At 42.4% G+C, this 19,454-nt stretch overlaps 1 protein-coding gene across 3 annotated transcripts in view; it reads right to left on the reverse strand.

Moving 5' to 3' along the window:
• The window catches only part of tbc1d4 (TBC1 domain family, member 4), a 28,588-nt gene extending 10,484 nt beyond the window's left edge, over window positions 1-18,104 (reverse strand). Inside the window, exons 1-14 of one of the 3 annotated variants that reach the window (XM_026144337.2) lie at window positions 17,303-18,103; window positions 16,707-17,148; window positions 10,298-10,426; window positions 9,976-10,207; window positions 8,668-8,912; window positions 7,518-7,607; window positions 7,104-7,208; window positions 6,869-7,001; window positions 6,652-6,743; window positions 6,450-6,560; window positions 4,695-4,817; window positions 4,116-4,175; window positions 1,205-1,422; window positions 576-737 (exon numbers count right to left, since the gene is read on the reverse strand). In XM_026144337.2, coding sequence (XP_026000122.1) covers window positions 576-737; window positions 1,205-1,422; window positions 4,116-4,175; window positions 4,695-4,817; window positions 6,450-6,560; window positions 6,652-6,743; window positions 6,869-7,001; window positions 7,104-7,208; window positions 7,518-7,607; window positions 8,668-8,912; window positions 9,976-10,207; window positions 10,298-10,426; window positions 16,707-17,093 — 2,087 coding nt within the window. In that variant the 5' untranslated portion in view covers window positions 17,094-17,148; window positions 17,303-18,103. Of the gene's footprint in view, window positions 1-575; window positions 738-1,204; window positions 1,423-4,115; window positions 4,176-4,694; window positions 4,818-6,449; window positions 6,561-6,651; window positions 6,744-6,868; window positions 7,002-7,103; window positions 7,209-7,517; window positions 7,608-8,667; window positions 8,913-9,975; window positions 10,208-10,297; window positions 10,427-16,706 lie in introns of all 3 variants that reach the window. The other 2 variants (XM_026144338.2, XM_026144339.2) reach the window with 2 other exon arrangements.
• Window positions 18,105-19,454: the final 1,350 nt, after the last annotated feature.

Consider the following 19,454-nt stretch of genomic DNA (forward strand, 5'->3'; position numbering starts at 1 on the left):
GTGCCATTTAAACTTCTCATTCATCATCATTGTAAGCTGTGCTCAAAAACTTGCTCCTACTGCTGCACCATCAGGTATCAAACACACTATATTTGCTTATTTGTGAAGCTAACCATTAATAGCAACTGCTGAACATAAACGTATCAGGGAATCTTATTAGCATGACGAGTTAGAGTAGCAACTCTTGCACCAGTCAGGAAGGATGAAGGTTAAAGCTGTGAGACACAGTTATTAAAGCAAAAAGCTTGCAATGCACATGCAAATGCAACAAGGGAGGGATGCATCAGCATCCCCTGCTGAGAGAAACAGGAAGAGGATGGCTCCAGCTGCATACAGGGTGTGGAAAAAAATGAAAAAGAATTTTATCCTAAGACAAATTTGCTTTGGATATACAGAAAAAGAGATACAGGGCAATAAAGCTGGGTGTTAAAAAGGTGTTGACAGCCAATGGGAATACTGCTACTGCCAGCAAAGAACAGCCTGTCCCTCCCACCCATCTCATTCCTGATGAAGTCCCCGGTATGGGGTGCATTTCAGTCTAAGCAAGGGGGGTTGCCTGAGCACCCCCCTCTCACCTCTTGAGGCTCCCACTGTCTGGAAGGGAGTTCAGGGAACCCAGTGAGCCCTGGTAAAAGCTTTTCAGGAAAGTGGGAGCAGTGAAGGAGGAGGGGAGGCTGAAGGTGGAGGAGGAGGACTCGCTCTCTGAAACACTGCGTGTTCTTGAAACAGCCACGGGACTGGGCGGGCCAAACATGAAATGCCCACAAATAAAGAAAAACATTACACAAAACAAAGAGCTTTCGGTCCAAGCACAGAAATGAATAAGGGAAAAAAAAACAAGTGGGGAGCTTATGAGGGATCAAAACAGTGACAGGAAACTTGTGATGCTATTGTTCGAGGACAGCGGGGCAGAAGGTGAAGAGATTATAGACTGATCAAAGTGCTGCAAATAGATTACAATGTCTGTGCACACACACTGTTGACGCGATTAAAAGAAAAGCAACCAGTTCTAATGATTAAGTTAGCATTAGCCATATCTTCAAACAAAACACAAAAGCTCAATCCAGCAAAGGCGGAAAGGGAGGGGATCTGTATAACTGCAAAAAGGAACAAATTATTAACTCCTGCAAATATCACCAAACAGACGCAGAACCCTTCTTTAAAACTGCAGAGGGTGATTAACTGTAAACTAGCTTATATTTACCTGCTTTGCAGCAACTCTGGGTTAACGGATTGCTGCCTGCGAAGCGGAGTCTGTTTGTTCTGTATTGGCAATTGGCCGTCGAAGGAGATGCGTTTTTTCACAGGTGGATGGCTGAAGGTGTGAGCGCGCCGACGAAACTGAAAGCCAGCTTCCGGGTCTTCGTCCGGGAAGGCAGGAGGGGAACCTGGGGGGGAGTGACCAGGAGATTCCTCATCCTGCTGAAGAGGACAGAATGTGTAAGGCGGGAAGCAGTCAGTCATATTTATGACTTCACTGTTTTCCAGTGATGCATATTTAATGACATTTTATATATATATATGCATACACACACACATTTTTTTATGAATGGCTTAAATTTCTGTGGATCATACAATCAAACAAAAAGTCAGTGACAGAAGGCAAAAGTCAAAAAGTGAAAAATCAGTCCATGTTTCACTGGAAGTTAAACCACACGACACAGCTCACAGCCAAGTTAAACACTCAATCGCACACTCACCTATTCAACCCACAGCAAGCCTCAGTCCATGGTTCAACTTTATACTCCACGCTATCACTCCGTGCTGCCTCATGTCTGGTGGCACAACTCCCACATCTATTGTATTCTAATGGCCAGTGTCCTGTGACTCACAACATCACACACCATTGGAGGGGAGGACCTCGGTGACACGCAACTGTACACGAAAGCCCTCCTATCTCCTTCCATCATGCTTTTAGAGACCTCCCTATTTAAGATCAGGGTTAGGTCATGCTGCTGCTTTCAATGCGCTCTTTTTTTTTTTAATGTAGCTGATGACATTAAAAAATTGAGGGCTACAGCTGATGACATTATAGACTGGAAAGAGGTCTGTTTGCAAATCACGCTAGACGATGATGTCATCTAACAACCTGATGCTGTTGTTAATTTTAGGAAAAACTGATGATAGAATTTTACTCAAATCAGAGACTTTTGCAGTAATCTCTCTTACGTCAGGGTCGAGAAGACAAATCCAGGCCACACGTGGCTCAGCAGATGCGTAACTGGACATCCTGAGTGGGATTTCCTTTTCACCAGCTCATCACATCCTGACAGAATCCCCACGAGACTACTTACTCATTTAATCCCAATCAAAGCAACTTTTTCCGGACTTTTTAAAGACATCTCAATGACAGAAACCTTTACTTGAACCTCATAAATTAAAATGATATATGTCACTCCATGATAAATGATCGCTTACATTTGTTAAAACCTGCAATAGCCAGTGTGGCTAATCATAGATAAAAGAAAGAGAAATAATAGCTTAATAAATTCCCAGACACTTGGAGCTGCCATTTGAAGACTGGTATTAATAATCGTCCTTACTTGGCGGTTAGTATTCTCAATAAATCTGATATGACAGTATTAACACATCCGGTGAAAAAAGTCACACATCTGCTACAAGGAGAGAGTATTTCATACTTTTGCGGCCTCAGTAAAACAAGTAACACTTCTTTTCTGTAGTTTTAACCCTTTAAAGTCTGTTTGCAGGTCTCCAGCAGGTTTGTGACTGTAGAGGCCGTTGTAATAATACCAAATTAAAATCATGATACAACACCAAATATTGCCTTTCAAGCTTATTAGAATTGTACAGTCTCTGTTTTTGCCTTATATGCTGTACTTTCATTGTATGTTTCACTGAATCACTATGGTGATTTCCCATTTTCCTAAAAAAATATGAAAAATGAAGGACGGCTCGAGACATTTGCACAATATTCTACAGCATGTGCTTTATGATGTGTTATATAACAATACAGTGGTTCCTCGTTTATCACGGGAGTTGCGTTCTAAAAATAGCCCGTGATAAGTGAAATCCACAAAGTAGCCAACGTTATTTTTTTTTACAATTATTATAGATGTTTTAAGGCTGTAAAACCCCTCACTACACACTTTATACACTTTTCTCAGACAGGCATGAACATTTTCGAACTAATCTCTCTTGTTTAAACACTCTCCAAGTTCTAACCTTCGTAGAAAATTAAGTCCAGTATCATAGAATGAAACCAAAGTGCAAAATGTTTTGTCAACATATTTGTGTTTGTTGATCAGAAAACTTACAAACATACAGTGCAGCACTTCAGAGTCACACTGCTAGCGATTGAAGATTTATGTAAATTTGACAAGCTGGACGCATTCTGTACTGTACAGAAGACACGGCACGAGATTGATTGACAATGGTCTATAGCCAATCAGGATGCAGAACACAATGCACGGTAAAAAACAAAAAACAAACAAAACAAAAAAAACCATGCAAAAAATCCAGCATCCCTGTGCTGCATCGGCATTTTAGTTACAAATGCGTTTGCTGCATTTCAAAGAAACCTCTTTAATTAATTCTAAGTATAGAATTATAAAATAATTGCTACACCAGCCACAACTTTATGTTGGGTTTGGTTTAGCCTAACCTAGCCTTTAGATTGTAAATTGGGTGCCTGGCACTCAATTGGTTAATTTGCTTGTTTACTTGTTCATCGTAGCAGCGTACTGCTAAACCCATCATGACTGATGAGGAGTCAGAGGGACCATATCACGCTCTCACTCCACATTTTGCACAGCAGTAACCACAAGGGAGCCAACAACCTTAAACGGCTCACTAGCATCTCTGTACACACGTTCCCTCTTGTACTGTTCTGCCTTTTTGTCAGTGCAAGCTTGATCACAAAACTATGTGGGGAAAAACGCAGCACAAAATCGTTTCTCCTCATGCGAAGAGGACTGTTGGCAGATCCACCTACTGACACTGATGAAAGTGAAAGTATTCTTATCGACCTGCCCCTTTCCCGAGGACACAGTTGGAATATAGCATGCTTTTAGATGCCACGGGGTAAGAGTGAGAAGTCTCAGAGTCCCCCGACTGAAGCTCTGGGAATTCTCATGTTCATCCTCAAGGACACTTACTCTTTCAAAACTGCTCATGCTTCCCATGCTTCCCAAGCGGCCGCGCATTCGACTGGCGCCCTGGTGACAGAGATGATTGTACAAAAGTTATAAAAACACAAGTGGGTAAATTTAAAAAAATAAATAAATAAATTTAAAAAAAGTAAAAACACTCTTTTTTTTCTTTTACACAATTGTTTCTGACAAAAAGAAACAGCGATTAGATTAAGAGTGAAGCAGAAAGAAACAAAGGGAAAACGTTTCCTTGCTGCCTAACAGCATTATTGTTCAGCTAAGTCTCTAAGATAATAACAGATGGCAGCAGAGTTCTCCTGGACGCCTCTGCTAAGGAATTATTCTGCTGTCTCACTGGCAGATATGGGTCAATCCAAATCCCTGTGATGACAGTGACACAGAAACAGAAACCTAGAAGACTAGTAAGAGGTAAACATCATGGCGGCTCTACTTTCTGTCCGTTGCGGAGACATAAAAGACAGGGATAAACTGGGGGAAATAAGTAAATGGTTATAATAATATAACGGCAGGAAATGGGGAAGATAAGGCAGTGGCAGAAAAGGAAACATGTTTAAAAAGACCCACCCTTGCAAAGATATTCTCCAGAGAGCTAGTGAGGGATGAACGCGCTTTATTCTTAAAAATGTCGAGCTTGAAGCGACTGCCGGTGGCTGTGCCATCTCCTGCTGCTGAGCTGTTTGCTGCATTCTGTTAGACAGCAAAAGAAAAAGATTTAATTAACAAGACTTCAATGAATTTAATTATAAACCAAAACAGGTTCACTGTACGAATACAGTTGCAGATCCTGTGATAAAGCCTGCAAGAAACAGCCAATAGCTGCTAACTGCTTTAAAAGAAGTGGTGCTGCTGCTGGAGACTGCGCTATGATTGATAATATTTAGCATGCAGATCGCTCAGGGTATATCATTCCAAAGCAATTATCCACAATCCTCTCATACTTTAAATGTCGTGTTTCCCCTCTCAGCAACTCACAGAACGTAAACAGCGGTTCATTGTAGGTCTCAGGGAGAGGGACATCTACATCTATACAAAGCAACAAGCTTTACATTTAAGACAGCAGCTAAGGAGTTCTTTTACCATCAATATTTCTACACAATCCCTTTATCAACACAAAGTCCAAAACAAAACCTTAGGATACGGTCTGAGAAATTCAAATTTTATGCCATTTCATGCAAGCGATTTTCAGAACCATCAGGGGTCTGAATTGACGTTTCTCAGATTTCATGTTAAGATAAGATAAGATAAGATAGAACTTTATTAATCCCTCGGGTGGGTTCCTCTGGGAAATTCGATTTCCAAAAAAAGCACAGCAACGACCGAAGTTACAGTTACAGAACTGTTATATATATATATATATACACACACACACACACACACACACACACACATATATAAATACAGAGACAAATATAAATAAAATATACGAAGGGGATAAATAGAATAAATAGGAATAAAAAATAAAAATACAAGTGAATTGCACATTTCAAGTATTGAGTCTATTGCACTGTTGACTATTTACAAAAGTATTGCACAAAAGGTATTGCACAGTGAGGTGAAGAGGCACTACAGCTTAGTTGTTCCCCCCTCCTTTGTCCTCCTGTTTCCCCTCCCTCTCCCCTCCAGAGAGGAGTTAAACAGTTTGATGGCGTGTGGGACAAAGGAGTTTTTAAGTCTGTTAGTTCTTGTCTTGGGGAGAAGCAACCTGTCACTGAACAGACTCTTCTGATTGTTTATGGCCGTGTGCAGAGGATGCCTGGCATTGTCCATAATGTCCATCAGTTTCTTTAATGTCCTTTTCTCTGCCACTGTCACCAGAGTGTCCAGCTTCATGCCGACCACAGAGCTAGCCTTCCTGATCAGTTTCTCCAGCCTGGATGAGTCCTTCTTTGCTGTGCTGCTCCCCCAGCACACCACAGCATAGAAAAGTACTCCAGCAACCACTGACTGGTAAAACATCCTCAGGAGCTTCCTGCAGATGTTAAAAGACCTCAGCCTCCTGAGGAAGTACAGTCGGCTTTGGGCTTTTTTATACAGGTGCTCTGTGTTGCATGACCAGTCCAGTTTATTGTCCACCCACAGCCCGAGGTACTTGTACTTGTTGACCACCTCCACCTCCTCCCCCTCTATCTGAACTGGACCACTAGAAACATTTTAAGGATCCAGCCTGTCTGTTTGTTTTTGCTTTTCAAAGTGAAATTTAGAGTAAAACCAACAAATCGATCGACAACTGTGATGTCGCCAAGTGTCGATTCTCTATTCAACAGAAACACCACTTTGCTGGAAATTATTTCTGGACCGTAAGCTTTCTCGTGCCCTTACCTTAGGGGCCTCTCCAATGTGGAGGTGGGACTTTTGTTTGGTTTCACAGAGCTGTCTCAGATGAAGAATCACAAGCTCATTCTCCTCCTGGTCTGACGCAGGCTTCAGTCTCTGCAGAAATGAATGCACAAACACTCAAGTGTGAATCAACAGCTGTAAGAAATAATATGTTTGTATCAAAGTGTCACCTCCATTGCCAGACCTGAACTCGCTCAAAAATCTCAGCTTGCTCATTGTCGGTCAGCTGGGAGAGATATTTCTGGATGGATAACTTTGCTCTAGGTGGGTAGAGACCTGGAAACAGAGAAGATGAAATAAGCTGTACTCTTTAACTTGCTTTAACTCTGAGAAAATTCAATATATTCATGAGTCAAAGCCGAGAGAAGTGCCGGATGTCTGATGCAGGTGACATGACCTACCTTCAATCCTCTCGCAGAGCTTGTGCAGGTCATGCATGGGGCAGGCTTCGCATAGCTGGATCTGAGTCTTGTTGCTTTGTAAGGCGGCTGCTGTACTGAAGGCCTGCTTCAGCGTCAGCATCACCTCGTCCACCTGACACGCACAGGCGAATGAACACACACACGCACAAAGAAAGAGATGTTTGCCACATGCACTTAAGAATTTCATTTTATTTACATAATTCCTGTGACTCACCAGGGATTCACTGGCACACTGGAAAATGTAGCACACGTACTGACTGGGACCAGACTCTGAGTGGTGCCGACAGATGAATCCAAAATGGTCAGTATGTTTGATACCCTGGGGATGGGAGCAAAAGACAAACTAGCCTCAGAGGCCTGGGATAGCTGTGGAACTTTATAGCACATCACCATAATGATGATTTAATTATATCATATTTAATTACTAAACAACCAACAAAGGTGAAAAGAAGTGTATTCTTACATTACTGACAAAGATCTGCCACTAAATTAAGGAATAAACACTAAAGGTCTGCTCTTGTGTAAAGATGAGCAAAGGCTCTCTGTGATTAGATTCCAGTTGCTAGGGCTGCAGCAGAGACACAAGAGAGACCTTTTCAGTAAACATTACAAGTAAATATACACCAACCTGACAGCACGATGAGATATCCTTGAAGTTCTTCTCCAGGACCACAGTTTTACTGTCAGGACTTATAAGGTTTACTTCAAAACGTCCAACCTATGAAACACGAGAGACCACGGTCACACAGAGTGAAGTAAAAACATGTAATAGATGCATGAAAAGTTCTCACAAAACAACACGGATGGGAGAGCATGTGTGTAAACACACTGGGATCTCCTGTGATGTTAAGCATTTTATGACTAGGACTATAATTATTCCGGGACCCGATTGGCAATAGAGATAAAAGACGCTCACGTGCACTTTAAAATCAGGGTCAGCGAGTCTCCGCTAATGATTTTTCCTCATAATTGACTGCTACGTACAGTATCACATCGAGCGTTGTGCTCTAGTTTTTAAAATTAGCTTCATGACGAAACAGGCATGGTGCGTGAGGAATGGCAGCTGGCTCACAGTGCGGCGCACATGTTTCTCATGAAGCAGCGACCGTGTGTTATCACAGGAGCAGTGGTGAAGTCAGTTTTTATTATTTTTTTTAATACCACAGGAGTTACGGCCTTATTAACTGGAACAGTTACACCAGGCCAAGCTGGTCTACACATTATAGCTGCCAGCCACGTGCACATAAAAATGATTTGCGGTGGTGTGAACCTCAGCAGTGAGAGTCTATGCAAAGGAGGCCTCCGTGACAAACAGCGCTGAGGCCAGCGACCATTTGGTTTTCTGGTGTAACAGATGGAATCAAGTTTTACAACACAAATTATGGTTTGGCATGAGGAGCTTAAAAAAATCCATCCATATTATTGAAAAGGGTATGTTTAGAGTGGAGTAAATCCAAAACAATGCAAAATAAGACACCCGGCCAGCCCAACTGTACACTGCGTGCACATACACGTAAGGTGGACATCCCTTTAAGCTCACTGCAAATTATTTATTAAGATATAAATGATGCCTTCAGGGCCCAGGTCAGTCACTTCTCTCCATACTAGACAAAGATTTTCATGTGAGAACACTGTTATTTTGAGAAGTGTTCTGCATCGAACCGAAGGAAAGAACTTGAACAGTCATTTGGACAAAGAGAAGAGAAGCGCTCTCACTGTGACACCAACACATTAGCAGCAGTACAGCACAGCCCTTTACTCCGTTCAACTTCTCCTACCTGAAAGAGCATAGTGCGGTTTTTGTCTGCATCCGAAGGCTGAACGTGATTTGGTGCGCTAGCGTGACGACGGCGTGTGGAAACCATGACGATGCCTTCTCCCGGCTTCCTCTGCAGACTCCCCACCATGCTGCTGCAGCGTGTCCGAAACTCCTGGGGCTCCTCGAATCCCGAGTCCTCCTGGATGGACTCGGGGAACGCTCCTCGTAGGTTGCTCTGACTGCCGCTGCTGAGAATACCTTTACCTGGATCAGACACATCAAACATGAACTCACACCTAAGTTTAGAAAATTACATCACTAGAACCTTTAGTCGCTATTGATCTAATGGATATACTCCAGTGCTGTTCTACCAAGTACACAGGATTACCCAGTTTGACTGAATCATTAAATTAACCTAGATTTTTCTACTGACCTCTTGTTTTTAGTAAATGGTTTACTTGCCTCCTGATGAACATAAAGTGATAATAACAGAGTTATTATAATTGTGTATTTTTTACTTAGTTTTTATTTTAATTTCATTTTCATCTTGTTTGTAATTCAGTTTAATTTCACTTGATTTTCTTGGTTCAGCTTAGTTTTTGTTAGTTTCAGTTTTAGTTTTAGTCTTTTTAGGAAACTCAGCGACCGCATATATTACCATAAAAACACAGACATTTTTGAAAGCATACATTTAGAGTTCCAATAAACACATCCATCAATGTCTCGGTTATAATCATGTTTTTACCAAACTAACAGATACTAAACCCAAGGATATTTCCTATAAATATTTTATCTTTATTACAGTTTTTTTAAGTCTAGTTCCTATTTTTGCTTGTATAGCCAGCAACTTGATAATTACATAAATGTGGATGGCTGCCACATTTTGTGAAAAGTAAGCGTGCAACTTGCTGTTTTCCATTTGGAACACTAGCCTGTCAACATAACAGCGAACACAGTGTAATACAAGGAGGTGCACAAACAGAATAATCCACACTGAGTCAAAGTGAGCACTGTAAACCAACCAATAGAAGAAACATTATAATCATTATTTGGCTGAAGCTAAATTATGCAAGCAAATGTTGTCATTTTGGGTGCAGAACAGACACGTCTGTAAAGTCGCTCTTTGTCTCCTTGTGTTTAAACTTGATTTTGAGTTGCAAATCAGCTTTTGTGTCCTTGCAAAACTGACAGTAGCAGCATTTACTTACAACAATGTGGGACATGTGAACCTGACCAGCCTTCAAGTTACTTGTTGCTGTGCACACACACATATCATTTCAATAAAACTTTTCCTCATCATAAATTTGTTTGAAGCGTTCGTCCCCACCTGAGGTCACGTCCTCCCCTCCAGGACCTCTGGGGTCTTCCATAGTCTCATTCAGAGCAGAGGAGAGCGGGTCTCCTTCGCCTCCCATGAGAAACTCCACAGGGGGGCTCTCCGTGGATCCTCGTTGACCGTTGAGGAGTCGAACGCGTTTGCGCTCAATCTCGTGCTGGCGAAACTTGTCGATGCAATCATCGACGAGCGTGGATGGAGCCTTCTTGTATCCGACCGTCACCTGGGATTTTTGCAACACCAACAGCATTCATTGAAGCCCTTTTTTATCTTAAAAACACTCCATTCTAAAGCCATATGCACCGATTCCTACCTTGCCACAGTAAAGCACTTCAAACTTCTGGGAGTTGTAGAAGGCCTCGTCGGTTTCCTGTTTGGGTTTGGAATCTTCCTTAAGCGCTGTTTTGGACACTTGGCGAATGTTACTAATCACCTCAGGGACCTGTAAGCGAGGCAAGTGGAATGAAAGGATGTGATGAACAGGAAGACAGGAACAAAGAAAAACCATGACAAAAAGACTAAGGGAGGTCGAGGGGAACACCAGCTTCGCAGACATTGAAAGAGCACGAGTATAACATCACCCTAAAATCTAAGACAACGCAATTTCTAACTTTTCGTCAGGTTCTGTAAAGTATGAACATGAATAATGCTTCATGTCATTCTCAAAATGACAAATAAAAACTAAGAAGAAGTAAGAAATTAACAGTAAAAAAATTACGTGGAATCATATCAATACTGTTGTTTTGGTTATGCATGCTAAGACATAAATAAAATAAAACCATATTTAGACTTGAAATTTAAATAACTTGAAAAGAGCAAAAGATTTGAACAAAAACTATAACAATAGACGGACCAAAAGCTACAGTGGTGTCAGAGGTAGGCGTGCAGCCATGGGGAACACCCACTCTCTACAGCAATGAACAGAAAACAGAAGGCTGGGGGAAACTCGAGACTTGAAGGTCGATAAGCCTATTGCTGCTACACTGTGGCACTTAAACATTAGCAGGCAGCTAGTGTGTTAGTGTCATCAAAGCTTGATAACAGCTTGCTTTGATAACAAGTCAAAGATTTAAAAATTTTAAAAAAACAGGCAAAAGACAAGACAAAAAAAAAAACCCACCATAATTTAGGCTTTGAATACTTTTACAATGGGGACTGAACAATAGCAGTGGAGTCAGAGAGCAATGAATCACCGCTGCACTAAAATTTTGGCAGCAAACAACTGACTGAAAGCCTCGACGCTAAAGCTCCCTAAAAGAAGCAGAGTGCCTGGAACTAATGCTGCAGCCAAGGTCAGCCAAATACTGTGTTTAAGACAACAGTGAGGGCTAGAACAAACAGCAGCTCCACAGACTGCACACATCAGATCAGATAAGAGCTGGATACAGGCGGTTGAACAAATATATTTCTAATGTGGACTGGAGAGGGAAGTTGTATAGCAAAGTACATGGCGCTTACTTCAGAGGTGTGACCAGAACAACAGAGCGCAGAGAGGGGAGGGCAGGCAAACAGGAAAAGAAAAGCTGTGAATGAACTCAAACATCCTGACAAAGCCCGTGTCTGATTTTCATAAAAGGCAATGAGATCAAATGCACGTCTGCTACTGGGGCTATTTTAAAGTCCCACTTTCTAAGCGCCTGCTTTCCCACCTCCCCCCTCAAGGCCTTGCGCTTTTCCTGGCTGGTGACAGAGCGTTGCCTTGAGATGAGGAAAAGTGGAAGTGGCTGGGGTGGGGGTGATGCTCAGTCCTAATCCCACACTCCAGAAACTGTGAATGATTTTCAAACTGTTGGCTGACTTATTTCCAGGATAAAATAATATCGCGGTGATCATTTTAAGCTTCAGAAACAAATATCTGCGCTCTCTGTAAACGCGGGTTGCGAATAAATGAAAACGTGCTGTAATAACTTACAAGGGATGAAAAATAAACCACACATGGGATCTTGATGGCTACATTTTGTGTGAAAGTGCATTCTTCATTGGAAAAGACAGTGTTGACACTACGAGGTCGCGGTAAGCAAAAGGTCTTGTTGGCTGAGAACTACAGCTGGCCACCACAACACTTTGTCACAAAGGGAGGGGGAAAAAAGAGACAGATTTGTCTAAACATTAAAAGGAGCTGCTTTATTATACATGAGTAAGATGATGCCGAAGCGTGCGATCAATTATTCCTTATCTACCCAATACAGAGTCGGCAAAGGTGCTCGCCTCTTGAAGGGAGACATGCACAGACAGGCAGGCAGAAAAGCTGTTGAGGAACTAAAGGAAAGCCAGCGTCCTCTTCCCACTAAAGCGGTTCTTTAAACTAGCGTAACATTCAGTGATCATAGGCTGGCTTCATTAAACGATATAAGCGACGGCGGTTGTGAAGCAATGCTTCTCTATAAACACCAGTAGCAGAGCAGAGCTTTAGAGCTTAGGTGAAAACAAACACGGGAATAGTGCCCTCTGAGCTGCTAGAGTCCTGAGTACTCTCAGTGCATAGCTCCCATCATGTCCAAGCGCTCTTCAAAAGCCCCTAATAACATCAGATCTTACAGTAGATGGCACATTGCTCTGCTGCTATTATCGGCAGCAATAAGCCAGACCGCTGAGAAGTTGCGGAGTCTCACGTTCGGCCACAATATCTGTGATTAGGCCTAATTAGGCTCTTTTGGAGGTGCACAGGTTATCACTGTGTCAATAAAAAGATAAGAATGGAAACAGAAAGCAAGCGAGAGATGAAACGTAATACCCCACGTCAGACCAGAAGCAATCAAAGATCGCATGCTTTTAAGTTAAAAGCATGCGATGCAAGTTCTTAGAAAGTTGCCCAAATTGAATAGAAAGACGGAAAAAACAAACAAACTGTAGCTTATTAACGTCATAACCATAAACTTCGATTTATGGAGTTGCTTTAAGGCCAAATATCCGTCTTTGTGTGGCTCTGGCTCTGCAAGGATTTGTTCTGATGCCACTTGACATTTAAAGTTTGACCTCACTGTAGCCTGTGCTTTTCCATGTGGCTGAGGACAAATGTAAGTTGAACAAAATTCATATTTGACCACAACAACAAGCAAGCAAACAAACAAAAATTCCTTATGATATCTTTACTGCCACAGTGACAAGATGTCACAACTGGAAATTGTAATGCGTCAGTAAAACGTCTATTTTTTTTTTTTGCCAATACAAGTGTATATGTAAACATAGATCCTGGTAATTAAACAGCTATGGAGAGACTGTTTTTCACTTTGTTAGTGCTCTGATTTTACTGAAACTTAGGAGGGAACTCACAGCCATGTGCAAAAGAAACTTTTCATAGAGTTTTACGCAGCCCTGTGAAAAACTAAGTACACACGATCATTTTCGCAGCAACAACTTGAAGTAATAATTTTCTGTCTTGTATGACTTTATCAGTCTTTTGCATGACTGCAGAGGAATTTTGGCTTGCCATCTAAAACTTTGCTTCAGTTCAATGAGGTTTGCAGGCATTTATTTATGCACAGCTCTCTAAACGTCCATGCCACAGAATTTCAATCAACCTGAGGTCTGGACTTTGGGTCATTGCAACACCTTTATTCTTGCTTTTCAGCTATTCTGTTATAGATTCGCTGCTGTGGTTGGGATCATTGTCTTGTTGCATGACCCAATTTTCAGCCAAGCTTTAGCTGTCAGACAGATGGCCTCACATTTCACTCCATAATACTTTGGTATAGAGAGGAGTTCATTGTGACTGCAAGGCGCCCAGGGCCTTTAGCTGCAAAGCGAGCCCAGATCATCACCCCTCCACCACCATGCGTGACAGTTGGTAAGAGGTGTCCATATTCTTCCAAATCAGCCATACTTGTTCAGTATTTTCTCTAATTACAGTCTCATATGTAGATCTTGGGTTTTTCTGCATTCTCTCTGAGCGTTGCATGGGGTGACCTTGGGGTGAGTTTGGTGGGGTCCCCACTGTGCACCTGGCTGCCTGTCCTGTCAAAACTCACTTTTTCACATGACTGTATTTGATCCGGTGACTTATCTGTCACACCAAATTACCAGACAAGCAGCTTGCTAATAATATACATTTTTATAAAGTTAATCCAAGAACTCAAGTATTCAAAGCTGCTTGCTATGCTTATCTGACATGTAACAACATATCAGTGACTGCAGACAGTTTCCCTTTCATTGTGAACTGTGCACAGAATATCATGATAACCAGTTACAAATATGTGGCCTCAGAAATCTGGTCACATTAACAGACAGACACTGGGCCACTTTTCCTTCTCTGGGCAACAGGTGCACGTAATATAAGAAAAAAAGCTTTTCAATTCCTGTCTTTGGCACAAAAGGGAAAGGCACTTGATATAATAGATGAAAAAACAAGCTCTGCACGGTTTGTAAAGCTGAATGGTAGACAATGACTTTTCCTATTTTAGTTTAACAGTGTGTGCCACTGTGACTGAAAATGAACATCACCCACAGCAGAGACAACAGGTTACCCAGTGAGTGATTCCACAGTGGTACTGTTCCAAGTCAGAGCAGAGGTTAAAAAAAAATGATGCAGGGGTCTGTGGTTTATGCTGTGCAGGCCTTGAGTGTGTGTTGCTGGCTTGATAATAGCACAGTGGTGTTGACTGGAGACTGTGCTGAATGTGTGCCTATCAGTCTCACAGACAAGTCAAGTAAACATCTCCCACTTCAACTGAAAAAAAAAGTTTAACTTGTGTCCAAATCTTCCCTTTGATGCTTTAGCAAAATATTATCCATGGCATGTTAATGTTAGTCTTGTTAACCCTAACAGTGAACGCGTGAGGACCGAGGCTGCATTTCAAGTCCAGGAGGTCAAACCTGATTTTTAGCACGATGACATTTGAAACACATACATGAGAGATGTCACGTTTGTAGGCAAACTGCATATTCAGGGCTATTCCTTTACCGTTTTATTTCTTAAATCCAAAAGGATCTAATAAGTTGCAGTGCTCTTGAAGACATCAAGAGTGTCTTTTCATTATAACCTTTCTCATCATTTTGATAGATGCCAAATCTCCTTACACAAGGAAGGCCTGTCATTTCTACAACTAAAAATAGATGTGAAACCATTCCTGCCAACCAAAAATAAAGCAATATTTTTTGTGTCTTCAAAGTCAGTTTGGAAAAAAGAGAAAACGCACAACGTGGTAGTAAGAATGCTCGCAATAAATGCTGTTTATGTATGGAAAATGGGACAAACAGACTGCTAGCAGTTGCCGCAACAGGGTGTTGTACATGGCAACAGAGTACTGGTAGAATTAGCCATGCATTCCACATGGTCCACCTTGCACACGTTGCTTGGGCTTGCTGGTTGCCAAACCAGTTCTCGTTGCGTAATAGTGATGAATGAGGTACGTCCAAGATACTTTTCTCACTGCTGCACACACATTCGGGCATTAGCAGAGAGGCCAGAGACCTCGAAAGTGTGCACGCCTTAAGCTTGCTGGCGCTTCTGCTCCTCAGTTTTCACTAACACACAAACATTGTGCTCAGCCCCCTGCACAGGAAACACGATACGGCACGGGCACACTTGAGATCAATGCAAAATGTGAGTATAACTAGATATGTGTTTGTGAACATTACTGGTGCACATTTCCTGAGTCAGTGGGAAAACAGGATTAGCATGAGTAGGGATGTTAGACTTCAGAATGGGTTGCATGGAATTAGGAATTGAGGTGGCACCAAGATTAAACTGCGTTTGTTTAAGAATCTTGTATAAATAACATTCTCTACCACCAAATCAGAGAAAAGATAACTCAGATAAACACTAGGGTAGGCTACTGAGTGCAGCAACTTCCTAAAAAAATATGCTATGAACTGCTTTTCAGAAAAGAGCAGAAAGGATTACTACCAATATATATTTAATCACAGACTCCCACGTTCCTGATTTCTGGCTGTTTATTTCAGTTATTACTCAAGAGTGGCATGCTGATCGGCAAGTGAATGTGCTGACTCAATATTGTATTCAGTTGTTGTCACACCACAGACACCAGACACATGTCAGATCTACAGCAGCCCCAAGAGCGCCGAGCGCTGCAACTTCAGGAAACACAGTCCCATCTTCTCCAGTCTGACACATGACGCTGCAAAAGGGATAAACCGACACAAAGACAGAAAATGCCACTCTATAATGGGAGCTTTCAGCTATCATTTTCCCTTCGTGGTGCAAAATTGGTGAAACCATATGTCTTTTCTTAAGCTCTGGTGCACTGAGCTTCAGGGCCACTGTACTTAAGATCAGGGAAAGGCCAGGGATAGATTAACTTTGACCAAAAAAACAACAACAACAACACAGTACTGGGTTTGTCATGCCCACCATCTAGTGGCCTAAATACTTAATCCCAAAACAAACACATTTTGACCAACGACTGATCAAATATTGTGCGAGGTTGAGATTAAATTATACAGCTTTCACCTTGGAGACATTTCACTTCAGGCTTAGTTGGACATCTCATTGTTTTTCAGTTTACAGCTAATGACAGGATCAGTCCACCCTTAAAAAAATAGTTTGCCTCACCATGACATCATATTTAATTTAGTCACATATACTCAGGACGTTTGATTTGGATACTTGCTTCAGGTCTTCTTAGGTGTAAAAAAATATTATTTAAAGCTTTTTTATAAGTGTGTTCCTAATGGATCACCGCGTTACTTTTTTTGGCCTGAGTTTTGGTCCATTCATGCTCATGGTATTGAAAACTGTGCTGTGCAGAGAGGAGCAGGCCTACCTGGTTGGGGTCGCAGGCCTTAAAGACGTGACAGGACATCTCGGACTCGGGGTTGTCGGGCTGGCCCCGCAGGAGATAGGCAAAATAGGTGAGGTCATTGCTGTTGTGAATGAAGCGAGATATGAGCTGTGCTTTGTGCTCGAATATGAACACTGAGGAGTTGTTGCTGGTGGTGGGGACACATCGGATGAAGGGGGGGCAGAGGACCAGATGAACTTCCCTGGGCTGCATCACAGGGCCGCAGTCGCCTTTCTCGCACCGCCTGCGGATCTCGGCCACCAGCCACGGCAGCATGGGTAGGGTGGTCCGCCTGTCCAGCAGGGACCAGCCGATGTAAGTGAGGGCGAACCTGTTGTCCGACTTCTCCTTCTCGTCGTGACTCTCCATGTTGACCCAGCAGACTTTTCGCCCGAAACTCGATGACAACAACACAGAGCAAATCCTACTTCCAAAAAAACAACAACCCCAAAACAAAAATAAAACACTATCAATATATCTTTCCCTCTTGCCACCGAGGCTAGCTGTAGTTGTGTTTAGTTTGCAACACTTTCCATGTCCACATCCATACACAAAGTTTACGCAGCGCTCAAACAAACCTCCAACATGTGCTCGCCCTTTCGATCAGCTGCAACTCTCCATGATGTTCAGTTTTTCCCTCAAGGATTAAAAAAAAAGAACTTCGAGTGCTGTCTATTCGCTGTTTTACTCCCTGCTCCGCTCCACCGTTTGCTTAGGCGGAGAACCAAGCGCTAAACACCCCTGTACTATACTGTCCCAACCAAGATAGCTTGCCAAAAACGTGGCTTTGGTTGACTCCCGTGTAAACACAAGTCACCCAGAGAAATCTGATTTCTTTGACGCGTTGGACGTTGTCTCCGAATGCGCACGCAGGGCGGCGCATTTCCAACGTCCCGGTCCTGAAATCCTAGTGCACAAACGCTTCTTTGCCACCGTTGCGATTTCTCTCTGCAGATGAACAATAAAATACAGACACTGATGCTTGTTTATCGTCTTGCGGCGCAGTCTCCCGTCAGTGATCCTTCCTTCCACAACGCCTCGGAGGCGGAGCGGCTGCGCGCCTGTGACGAACCGCCCATCCATCCCATGTGCTGGAGGAGTGGGCAGCGCAGAGCCGCTGTGCGAAACGTGACAGGACGAGGCTCCGCCTTTCTCCACAGTACATTAAGTTTTACCTGGAAATGTTCTTTCTTCGTGGCACCGTGAGATGTGTTTTCAGCCCCCCGTGGCACAAGTGCCCTTGGTTCCAGCTCCCGTTGGTTGTAATTCTACCTGCCAACCGCCTCCATCAGGTTGAACCAGGTTTCGATAACATGTGCAATTTTTTTTCTTGCTAAGCAAAGTGAGTCCCGGCTGTTCACAAGTAGGTTAATCTCAGTCCCACCACTACTCGACATTCATAATCATATGTGGTGCTTTATGCACGGGAAGACTTCCCCTCAACTTAACGCTATAATATCCAAGCAGTCCGCCTATCCCCAAAATAGTACCTTAGCCATATATAAACTCACCAATGAAGCGGTAGCCAGGAGCTCTACAACCAAACAACCCCCGCGCTGATGGTGTGTACCTACTTTAAATGTAGATGCGTGCAGAATAGATACACAGCTGATCCCGGATCCTCACTGAATACCATTGTCAGTTGGTATAAAGTTAAAGTTGTACTTTAATTGGATTCGATTGCAAATAACATTCAGAATCCATAGACTGCAGTGCGTCACAGTTAAATTATCTTGAAATATCTTGAAATCTAAGGACTGCATAATCATTTTATAGTATCTTTGAAGGCCCAGGGATCAAACGTTACTTCTAAAACTACTACTTTACCATAAAAGCATACCAAAATGTAAGTTTTATTTCTTTTTTGTGAGTTCTTGAACCAGTTTGTAGGATTTCATTGTCTACTAATAAGAAGTGTGTAATGGCTCACTTGTAAAAGTTGAAATATTCATTCAAATAACAGTTAATTCTTAACTCCAATTATTACTTACTGCACCACTGCAATGGTGGGTGTTCATACTGACTGAAGCAGCAGTCTAAAATGCTTAATTATTCAAAATAGTTTTTTAAAAATGTAAAAGTTCTCACTCTCTACAAACGTTATCAGAAGCTGTTCGATTGTTTATGCCCACCCATCGGTCCACAAATAGCTGGTCCAGGCTTGGTAGTTGCTAGATATTTTAGTCTAGTGGTTCCCAAAGTAGGGGTCGAACTCCCTCCACAGGGTCACCTGAAGAATCTCATGGGTCATGAGATTATTAGGAGGGATGGAAGATGAAGCTGCTATGCACGTTCACAATTTTCAAGGTACACCTGTTCATCTGCTTGTTAATACAAATATCTAATCAAACAGACGGCAACAAAATAGGCACGTAGACATGGTCAAGATGGCCTGCTGAATTTCAAACTGAGCGTCGGAATGGAGGAAAACAGGGATTTAAGTGACTTTTACTGTGGCATGCTTGTTGGTGCCAGACAGGCTGGTCTGACTGGTCTTTCAGAAATTGCTGATATACAGGGATTTTCCAACACAACTGTTTCTAAGGTTTACAGAGAATGATCTGAAACAGAGAAAACATCTAATGAGCAGCTGTTGTATTTGGGGGGGGGGGGGGGGGACCAAGCTTGATAGGAAGGCAACAGTTACTTAAATAACAACTCATTACAACCCAGGTATGTAGAAGAAAAACTCTGAGCAGAAGACCACACCAGGTGCCACTCTTGTCAGCT

This window comes from Astatotilapia calliptera, chromosome 16, assembly GCF_964374335.1.
Source record: "Astatotilapia calliptera chromosome 16, fAstCal68.1, whole genome shotgun sequence".
Lineage (NCBI taxonomy): Eukaryota > Metazoa > Chordata > Actinopteri > Cichliformes > Cichlidae > Astatotilapia > Astatotilapia calliptera.